This window comes from Trypanosoma theileri, assembly GCF_002087225.1.
Source record: "Trypanosoma theileri isolate Edinburgh chromosome Unknown TM35_Tth_3_V1, whole genome shotgun sequence".
Lineage (NCBI taxonomy): Eukaryota > Euglenozoa > Kinetoplastea > Trypanosomatida > Trypanosomatidae > Trypanosoma > Trypanosoma theileri.
In genome coordinates this window covers 130,075-140,413 of record NW_021639845.1, presented here as the reverse complement: position 1 = coordinate 140,413, position 10,339 = coordinate 130,075, and the positions used below count along the sequence as shown (strand labels likewise).

Below are 10,339 nucleotides of genomic sequence, written 5' to 3'. Positions count from 1 at the left end.
GCCAGAGTTCCCAACACCGTGGGAGCGCAAGTACAAACAATACGCACGTGGACAACATCCCTCGTATGATATGGTGTACGCAGGACCAATGCCAGAGATATTCCCAACCCGACACGATTTCCGAAAGCCAACGCGGTGGGACTACCATGATGTTGAGAAACAAGGAAAGTACAAGACTAGTGGGCCGTATTAGGGCAACTGGGAATAGGTTGAATGGAAAGAAGAAAAAGAAAAAGGAGAGGTGGATAGAGGTTTGCGTGAATGTGATATTGGGAAGTTCAATAGGTTGAAAAGGAAAAAAAGGAAAGAAGAATGAGAAGGATGGGAAATATACTAGTGAAGGCAGAGATGGAGATTAAAAAATCAAAGAAAGAAAAGAAAAAGGGGTTTGCGATACCCATATTTTCAGAAAGACATTGGAGACATTTTTTGTTAAGAGGAAATGGCCCGAAGCCACAACATGAAAATGAAAAGGGTGTACTACTACTTTTATGGATGAGGAAAAAATAAAAGAAAAACTTATTTATCTTATCCATTATTTTTTCTCTTTTGCACGACTCTTGAGGTTATTTTATATTTTTTACTTTTATTTGTGTGTGTTATTTTCTAATAATTCCATAACTTGTTTTTTCCGTTGTGTGTGTGCAGAAAACTGGGCTGTTCTACTCACTGACGGTATACATCTCTTGCTAGTACACACAGATGTATGTGTGCAGTAATTTCATACATAAACTAGAGCCATGGGGTATTGTGTGTGTGTTTGGCTCTCTCTCTCTTATTTGGGTATTGTGGGGTCTTCTCTTTTTCTGTTAAGGGGTACATATTATTAAGCAAGTGGGCTATTCTTTTTTTTTTGCTTTACTGTGTAGTGGCTGCTTCTCTCTCTCTCTCTCTCTCTCTTTTCCACTGTGAGAATTTGTTGTACTGTTGATTATTTGTGTGTTTCTATCATAATTCTTTCTCTTCCTTCTTCTCTTTCTTTTATTAGTCTATTGAAGTCAACTACAATGGCAAAGGCTGTAATGCTACGGTGCAACCTGCTTTGTTTATTAACTCTTTTACTTTGTTGTGATTGCGGATTGGTATGGGGTGAACAAAGCGAAAGTACTATGGAGGGCAACGGTAAGGTCGTCGTTTGTGTTCCTCCTTCTGAAGAAATTCGTCTTGATAATGGAACTCTTACGTGTTGTGTCCCCAAAGTAGTGAAGACCCAAGAACCTCACGAGACCCATGCCGTGGTGAGACAACAAGAAGGACAACAGATGGAAGAAAACAAACCGAGAGACGCTGAAACAGACACCGGGAGGGAATCACATCCGGATACACATCAACCCACAAATGGAGAGAACACAAACTCAACAGGATCAAGTGCTAATGAAGGGAAAGAGACATCTGATAATGCACTTCCGATAACACCTGAGACTTCTTCCAACACTTCACCCTCACAGAATGCAGGTGAGTCTGGAGCTGCAGAGACTGGACCAACAAGTAACCCAAATGATGCAGAAAATGCAAATACAACCACTACAACCACCAACACAACAACAACAACACTTCCTCCTGAACTCACAAACAACAAGAAGGGTGATGCAGACAGCAGCAGCAGTATCAGCAGTTCTGTGTGGGTGCGTGTACCACTACTGATTGTGGTTACACTGGCCTGTATTCTTGTGTGCTGATTGTGGTGTGGTGTGGTGGTGTGTGACTAAGGTCATCCTTTGTTTTCTTTTCTTCTTTTTGCATGCAACCCCATAGTCTAACTAATCTTTCACCTGTTGGGATTTCCTTTTCTTGTTTCTGTAATGTTATTGTGTTGTTTTGTGTGTTTTTGCTCTCTTGGTGTTTATCCTATAATTATTATTATTGCTACTCCATTGTGTGTGTGTGTGTGTGTTCTTGGGGACTATTCTAAGTGCGTGCACCTGGGCTTGCACTGTGATAATGATGATGAACTGCTTTTTTGCAGTGAGAGGAAGAAGAAAATAATAATAACAGATGAATTTATATTTATAATTGCGTGTATATACGTACACATATAGGCTTACACCCATAGTTGGTGTATTTCTGTGTTTACTGGGTAAATTGGGCTAATGGTTAATATCTTTTTCTTTGCTTGATGATTTTGCTTGGTTGTTAACCTTTTTTGAGATATTTGTGAGTGTGGGCTTTTTTTTTTGTTTTTACACTTACTGAGGTTATTGCGCTGTATTGCATTCTTTAACTGGTAGGTTTTATTTTTTTGATGTGAGTTTCCATAGTGGTAATGGATTTTTGTGTGTCCTAACATGTTTGATACTTCATTTATTCTCTTTTTTTGCTTTTTGATTGTCTTTCTTTCTAGATCAGTGTTTTTACGCAAACCAAATTATTGTCTCTCTCATGATGATGATGATGAGCCGTGTGATGTGTGTGTTGGTCGTTGTGCTGTGCTGCACCTGCGGGTATACCATGACGGCTGCTGCTGGTGATATTTTATTGGAAGATTTTCTTTCAAAAACAAGCAGTGATTATAAGAAGTGTAAGGATGCTCCCAATCATACAGTTGAGGGAATAAACTGCGCGGAATTTGAATTCGCTCCGAAGGCTGAAAAAACACCACTAACACCGCCTCCCAAGAAAGATGAAGCGGAGGCACATCCCACCATTGGAGGAAGTGGTGGTGACACTGAATCGCAAGTTGCAGAGGGAGTTGATCGACAAGGCCAACAAGAAGGATCGAATCCAACAAGAACAGAAAACGATGCGGGAGAACGTGAACCGGAACCAACAGAATCGTCGAAAAGACCTGGTAACGTTGAGGTGCCAGAAGGTGATCAAGGAGCATCGAGCAGCACAGATGATAACAGTACAGCTGGCAACTCTAATGCTAACCAGCAATCTCCTGCAGCTGTTGATGTGACTGCCGCACCAGACTCGGAAGAAACCACTTCCACTACTCCGTCGAGCACCGAGAACACTGTCAGTGAAGAATCAACCGCGACTCCATCTCGTGACTCTAATCTTACCCAGCAATCTACTGCAACTGTTACTGTGACTACCGTACCAAACTCACCAGAAACAAATACCACTATTCCACCGAGCACCGAGAACACTACCACAGAAGCACCCACCACCACTCCATCTCCATCTCTTGTACCTAACGCAGAGATCAACACCATCACATCCGCATTACAGAACAAGGCTAATGCTGACAGCAGTGTCAGTCCTGTGTGGATGCGCACTGCAGCACCGCTATTGATTGTGGCTGTGTTGTTCTCCGCTACCGTGTACTGAACAGTGGGACTCATCTGAGGACAAATAATAATAATGGTTAAACTAACATAATCATAATTGCGTACATTCCCCATGGGTGAATCAACTAATAATCTGTTTACCAGCTCTCTCTTTCAATTCGAATTTCTTTTCTTTTACTTTTATGTGTGTTGTTTTTTCTAATAATTCCATTACTTGCTTTTTCCCGTTGAATGTGTGTAGAAAACTGGACTGTTCTGCTCACTGACGGTATACATCTCTTGCTAGTACACACAGATGTGTGTGTGGAGTAATTTAATATACATAAACTAGAGCCATGAGGTATTCTGTGTGTGTGTGTGTGTATTTGGCTCTCTCTTATTGGGGTATTGTGTGGTCTTTTCTTTTTTTCTTTTCTATTAATGTTTACATATTATCATGCAAGTGGGATATTTCTTTTTGTCGCTTTACTGTGTTGTTGCCCCTTTTCTCTTTTCCACTGTGTGTATTTGTTCCCTGCATCAACTCACCATGTGTTTCTCTTTCTTTCTTCTTGTTTCTCTTTTTTCCACACTCCCTGCGTAGACCTGTGATCTCAAGAGACAAGGAAGACAACAACAAGAAGAGCAATGGTGGTGATGTGCCGTGTGATGTGTGTGTTGACCGTTGTGTTGTGCTGTGCCTGCGGGTATACCATGGCGGCTGCTTCTACTACTCCTACTGCTGGACAACTAAAGGCGGTGATGGCTATTGATCATCCTTTTTTCAATACACATGTTGAAGAGGAAAAAATTATTTCAGACTTTTATGATAAGCCCCTTGTCATTAGAGATAATGATTCACGCTCACTCAATGATGTACCTTCTAGACCTGCTACCGGAATTGATCCTAGTAACTCACAAGAGCAGGATAGGCGTAGTAGACCAGGTGTGTCGGAAGAAATGGGAGAAAGAACAGTCGAAGGATCACTTCAGGCTGCAGTCCAAGGACCACACCAAGCTCCTGCAAAACCACCTTCTGAGTTGCCACAAGGTGATCAGAACGTTGTGAATCATGGAGAACAGCGACCACAAATAACTTCTTCCTCTGATCAAGCGAATGACATCCAACATGTTAATGCTGCCGTCAGTTCATCGGGTATTTCTGCCCCTCAAGTCGAGAGAAGTACCTCTACTAATGGAGGTGGTGATAGTGCTGGAGAACACACCGGAACTAAGCAGTCTAATCCACCTACAGAAGGTAACCCAGGATCATCAAATAACACAGGGGATAACAGTGTACCTGGCGATAATAATACTCCTCAACAACCATCTTCTGAAGGTACGACTGCCGTTCCAGGCTCACAAGAAAACACTACCACTACTCCGCCGAGCACCGAGAACACTGTCAGTGAAGCACCAACCACAACTGCTTCTCCTGTTCCTGTACCCAACGCAGAGATCACCTCTATTGCCTCCGCAGTGCAGAAGAACAAGGCTAATGCTGACAGCAGTGTCAGTCCTGTGTGGATGCGCACTGCAGCACCGCTATTGATTGTGGTTGTGTTGTTCTCCTTTACTGTGTACTGAACAGTGGGTCTCATCTGAGGACAAAATAATAATAATGGTAATACTAACATAATCATAATTGCGTACATGCCCCATGGGAGAATAAACTAATAATCTGTTTACCAGCTTTCTCTTTTAATTCGAATTTCTTTTCTTTTACTTTTGTCTGTGCGTTCTTTTTCCCGTTGCGTGTGTGCAGAAAACTGGGCTGTTCTGCTCACTGACAGCATACTTTTATTGTGTGTGCACATGCGTATGTGTGCAGTAATTTAATATACATGAACTAGAGCCATGGGGTATTGTGTGTATTTGTCTCTCTCTCTGTGCGTGCCCAGGCTTGCAGTGTGATAATAATGATGAACTGCTTTTTGCAGTGAAAAGAAAAGGAAATAATAATAACAGATGAATTTATATTTATAATTGCGAATATACACATATAGAATTACACCCATMSWTRGTKKRTRTRTATGTRTKTRYTTRSKTRKGTWKGKYKRRCKRWYRRTWWMTRTYTKKTTTGYTTGYTKGTGKKTTGSKTSRKTSWKTGYKTKYKCCCCGCACGGTTTTTGTGGTAGTCTGCTTTCTGCAGAGAAAAGAAAAAAAATAGTAGTTAATACACTTTGTATTCTAAGTGCTTGAACAGAACACCATACCCAGTGGTCTGTGAGTTATTTTTGTGCAGTTGGTCCTCTCCTTAATTTGTGTTTTTTTCATTTTCTTTGCTTGGGCGCTGTGTGCTTTCTCCTGCATTGTTGCGTGTTGGAGTGTTTTGTGGGGTGAGAAAAAATAATAAAGAATTCATAAGTATATTTATAATTGTGCTTGGTCCTACAGGAAGAGGCATTTTGATGTATTTCTGTGCTGCCTACTTTTGATGGTCGTACTCTTTAATTTCTTTTTTTTGTTTTTTGAGGGGTTTATTGGGGTTATCTGTTTGTTATTGGGTACTGTGTGTGTTTTTACTTTAATTTGGGTACTATATGAGTTATGATTGCAGTTTTCTGCAGTGTGTGTGCCTCTGCTGTAATTGTTGATTATTGTTTGATTTGGTGTGTGTTCTCATTTTCTTGTTTATTCATTGATTCACTTTGTTTCTGTTTTTATTATTGGGTTTTTCTTTTGTGTGTAAATGATTGAAGTAAGACTACTACAAGAAGTATTGTAATTAATAATAATGCGCTACGTGCTGTGTATCCTCGCTCTCCTGCTCTCATGTGCGTGTGTGCACGTCCTCGATCAAGTGCGTGCAGCCGATCTTCCAGATCAAGTCCCTGATACGGAGAGTGAGACGAAGATTCTTCTTCAAGGTACTCCTGTCAATTGCCCTCCTGAAGGTACTGAACTTACTGAAGAAGGTAAACCTTGTGCTGAGGCTGCTGCTGCTGCTGTGGAATCTGGTCGTGATCTTGGTCATGGTACTGGTGATAATTGCCGTGAAGGTACTGGAATTCCTGTTGAAGGTAAATCTTGTGCTGCTAGTGGTCCTGTTCCTGCTGCTGGTGCTCAAGGGCCTAACAGCAACAGTGATCAGCATCAGTCTGGAGGTGGTCTACTGCAGGGTGCTAGAGGTAGTGCCGTATCTTCTCAGATGAGTGAACCGCGTAGTGAAGCTGAAGTCACTACTACTCACCGTACTCCTGAAAACGAGAGGGGGAACGGGGAACGTGGTGCGGAGGCTGCTGCAGGGGGAGAAATGGACTCAGCAGGAAGGAGTCAGGAAATTCAACAGCAGCAAGAAGGCCGTGAAGATCCAAAACAAAGTGAAGATGTAACTTCTGGGGTGAAAGAGAACTCAAATCAAGAAGCTTCACCACAGCAACCTCAACAAACTGATGATACATCCAATGACAGTAGCGCAGTCAACACCAGTGCAGCCAGTGGAGAAGGTACAGGTGCACAATCATCCCCTCCTTCTGCATCTTCTCAAACTGATGGAACAGCGGAAGGTGGTAATTCTGCAGAGACATCAACGAATAACTCAGCGAGTACGAACCCTGAAACTTCAACTACACCCACTAATGAAGAATCAACCACCACCACAACAACAACACTTCCTCCTGAACTCACAAACAACAAGAAGGGTGATGCAGACAGCAGCAGCAGTATCAGCAGTTCTGTGTGGGTGCGTGTACCACTACTGATTGTGGTGACACTGGCCTGTATTCTTGTGTGCTGATTGTAATGGTGTGATGGTGTGACTCAGGTCATCCTTTGTTTTCTGTTTTCTTTTTTGCATGCAATCCCTACAGTCTAACTAATCTTTTACCTGTTGGGATATTCTTCTTTTTTTTTTGTTTCTTAATGTTATTGTGTTTTGTGTGTTTTTTGTTTGTGTTTATCCTATAATTATTATTATTGCTACTCCATTGTGTGTGTGTGTTCTTGGAGACTCTCTCTGTGTATGTGCCTGGGCTTGCACTGTGATAATGATGATGATGAACTGTTTTTTCAATGAAAGGGAAAAGGAAATAATAATAACAGATGGATTATAATTGCGTATATATATACACATATATAGACTTACACCCATAGTTGGTGTATATTTCTGTGTTTACTGTGTAAAATGGGCTAATGGTTAATATCTTTTTCTTTGCTTGTGCTTTGCTGGGTGGTTGTGTGCTTTGCTCCACACTCTTTTGGTGTTGTGCTTTTGTGCAGATAAAACAAAACATAATAACAGACAAAAAACTCATGTTCTGCGTGATATGTTTGTATACCCACGTTTCTTTGGTTATTGTCTTTTTGTTGGGTGCATTGGTCCTGTTTATAATTTGTTTTGTTTTTGTTTTTCTACTGCTTTGTGTGAGGTGATCCTTTCTTGTACTCTTTATTCTTTATAGTAGTAGCATTCTATTGTGTTATTTTCTTTTAATTTTGATTTGGGTATCCATTTGTCGTTATTGTATTGATAGTTTGTTTTTTTTTTTTCGTTTTTTATTAGCTTATAAACCGAAAAAAAGAAATATAACTTCTCTCGTGATGCTGCTGTGTCGACTGTTATATCTTATGGCAGTGCTGTTTCTAAGCATTGCGTCTATCTGTGCGGCTGCTGAACCACCAGAAGAGGTCCGTAGAACACCCGAAGTTACTAAAAAAGTCGAAGAACCTCCTGCTAAAGTACCCGAAGTTCCTAAAAAGCCCGTAACCGAGGATACTCCTGCTCCGTCAGGAACTAGAGAAGAATCTGAAGCTCTTGGTCGAGCACCTGTTCAGGAACCTCCTGGTTCACCTGGTAAAGAAGGTTCTCGCGATGGTCGTGCTCCAGGGCAAGTGCATGAAAATGGTCCTTCCGGTTCCTCTGCTTCTTCTGGTGCTGGTGGTACTCCTAGACCTGCTGCTGATTCTGTACCTACTGAACCTAGTACAGAGGCGAGTCAGGCTGAGGCTGCAAGTGAAGCGCAAACTAGAGAGGACGGCAACACTGCAGCAGGTCAAAATGCAGCAAGGCAAGGAAGTGAAACAACGGAAGCTTCTTCTTCATCCCCCAGCAGTTCACCCACAGGGAGTGCCACTGGTGCCGATACAGAAACAAATGAGAACGGCAATGCATCTGCAGAGAGTGAGGCAACAAGTAACCAAAATGATGGAGGAAATGAAGATACAACCACCACCACCACAACCACCACCACCACAACAACAACAACAACACTTCCCCCTGAACTCACAAACAACAAGAAGGGTGATGCAGACAGCAGCAGCAGTATCAGCAGTTCTGTATGGGTGCGTGTACCACTACTGATTGTGGTTACACTGGCCTGTATTCTTGTGTGCTGATTGTGTGATGGTGGTGGTGTGACTCAGGTCATCCTTTGTTTTCTTTTCTTTTTCTTTTTTGCATACATCCCTATAGTCTAACTAATCTTCCACCTGTTGGGATTTCTCTTCTTTTTTGTGTTTTTTAATGTTTATGTGTTTTGTGTGTGTTTTCACTCTCTCTGTGTTTATCCTATTATAATTATTATTGCTACTCCATTGTGTGTGTGTGTGCGTGTGTTCTTGGAGACTCTCTCCGTGTGTGCCTGGGCTTGCACTGTGATGATAATGATGAACTGCTCTTCGCTGTGAGAGGGAAAAAAGAAATAATAATAACAGATGAATTTATATTTATAATTGCTTGTATACACGTACATATATGGACTTACACCCATAGTTGGTGTATATTTCTGTGTTTACTGGTTACGTTGGGCTAATGGTTAATATCTGTTTGTTTGCTTGTGTTTTGCTGGGGCATTCTATGTTTTCACTACATTGCTTTTGGTAGAGTGAAAATATAATAAGAGAAATATTTATATTCAAAATTGTTTTTTAACTTATGTGTACCCCGTTCTATCCGATTTTTGTGTTTGGATGTGTCTCTGGTGGTACTCGTAATTTATGTTTGTTTTTTTTTCGGCTTTTTGTAAGGTGCTACTTTTTTCAGACTTTTTTTCTTATATTCGGTGTATTGTTTTATTTTATTTGTTTTATTCCTTTCTTTTGCATGTTTGGTTCTTTCTTATTGTAGCTTGTTTTTTGTTTTGTTTTGTTTGTTTGTCAAGGTTTCCTCAACAAAAAAGAAAATCTCTTTCCATGATGTTGTTGCCCGGCCGTGTGTTGTACTCATTGGCCTTGCTTCTGAACGTTTTGTGTGCGTCTGCTGTGACTGGTGCGCTTGAAGTCAAACGTTGCGTTGCTGGTAATTCTGAGTGTCTTCCTCCTGCACCATTTCAAGAAGGTTCCATTGGTTCCGGTGAACTTCATGAATCTACTGATGCTGATCATTCTCTTATTCCTCTACCACTTGTCCCTGAGCATCGTACAGTTGAAAGCGGTAATCATCCCAATGGGGATGTAGATGTGCAGGATCATTCAACACGAGGTGGGACTGAGCGTCTGGGTGAAGAAGATCATTTGGAGGTTAAGCCTTCGATAAAAGAAGTAAAGACAGAAGACCCTGTCAATTCTCTTACAACTGATTTGAGGAATAAAGAAGGAGCAAATGGATTGCAAGGTGCAAAAGGTGAAGTCGGTCAGGAATCTCTAGCACCTGCCGCTCCTCCAGCTAAACCAGCAGCCCATCCTTCTGACGCTCTAAAAGAGCAGGATAGTGAACAAGGACATGATAGTGAAGGGAAGGATTTGTTATCAGTAGATAACTCTAAACCTCAGCAGGGAGAAAAACTACAAGAGGAACCACATAAGGAACCTCAGGTGTCACGAGATCCGCAATCTTCCAGTCAACCCAATGGGAACCATGAAGTTCCACAGGCTTCCCAACCTCAACTGCAGGGACCAATGCCTACAGTCCAAGAAGAGAGCCAGGAGAAGGAGCACACTGCAGAAAGCCACAATGGATCAAGTGGAAATACATCTACTAATGATATTCCAGCAACAGAATCCTCTTCCTCAGCATCTACTGCAGCTCCTGCCACATCTTCACATGAAGACACTGGTGATAATGGTGCTACACCCAGTGAGGAATCAACAACAACAACAACACTTCCTCCTGAACTCACAAACGACAAGAAGGGTGATGCAGACAGCAGCAGCAGTATCAACAGTTCTGTGTGGGTGCGTGTGCCACT

The 10,339-nt window shown here is 41.7% G+C and overlaps 6 protein-coding genes across 6 annotated transcripts; all 6 read left to right on the top strand.

The window, feature by feature from the left end:
* Positions 1-1,007: 1,007 nt before the first annotated feature.
* On the top strand, positions 1,008-1,679 carry TM35_000031580 (uncharacterized protein; the record flags this gene model as incomplete). Its single annotated transcript, XM_029021925.1, has 1 exon — positions 1,008-1,679. One exon carries the CDS (start codon positions 1,008-1,010, stop codon positions 1,677-1,679), a length of 672 nt encoding a protein of 223 aa, XP_028886471.1.
* A 700-nt stretch (positions 1,680-2,379) lies between these two features.
* TM35_000031570 (uncharacterized protein) lies at positions 2,380-3,273 on the top strand (the record flags this gene model as incomplete). Its single annotated transcript, XM_029021924.1, has 1 exon — positions 2,380-3,273. The coding sequence occupies one exon, from the start codon at positions 2,380-2,382 to the stop codon at positions 3,271-3,273; it is 894 nt and encodes a 297-aa protein (XP_028886470.1).
* Positions 3,274-3,860: 587 nt separating this feature from the next.
* TM35_000031560 (uncharacterized protein) lies at positions 3,861-4,799 on the top strand (the record flags this gene model as incomplete). Its single annotated transcript, XM_029021923.1, has 1 exon — positions 3,861-4,799. One exon carries the CDS (start codon positions 3,861-3,863, stop codon positions 4,797-4,799), a length of 939 nt encoding a protein of 312 aa, XP_028886469.1.
* Positions 4,800-5,949: 1,150 nt separating this feature from the next.
* On the top strand, positions 5,950-6,951 carry TM35_000031550 (uncharacterized protein; the record flags this gene model as incomplete). Its single annotated transcript, XM_029021922.1, has 1 exon — positions 5,950-6,951. One exon carries the CDS (start codon positions 5,950-5,952, stop codon positions 6,949-6,951), a length of 1,002 nt encoding a protein of 333 aa, XP_028886468.1.
* An 803-nt stretch (positions 6,952-7,754) lies between these two features.
* On the top strand, positions 7,755-8,549 carry TM35_000031540 (uncharacterized protein; the record flags this gene model as incomplete). The annotated part of the gene is made up of 1 exon (XM_029021921.1): positions 7,755-8,549. One exon carries the CDS (start codon positions 7,755-7,757, stop codon positions 8,547-8,549), a length of 795 nt encoding a protein of 264 aa, XP_028886467.1.
* A 795-nt stretch (positions 8,550-9,344) lies between these two features.
* Positions 9,345-10,337, top strand: TM35_000031530 (uncharacterized protein; the record flags this gene model as incomplete). The annotated part of the gene is made up of 1 exon (XM_029021920.1): positions 9,345-10,337. A coding segment is annotated over one exon (993 nt), but the record flags the coding sequence as incomplete, so codon positions are not given.
* Positions 10,338-10,339: the final 2 nt, after the last annotated feature.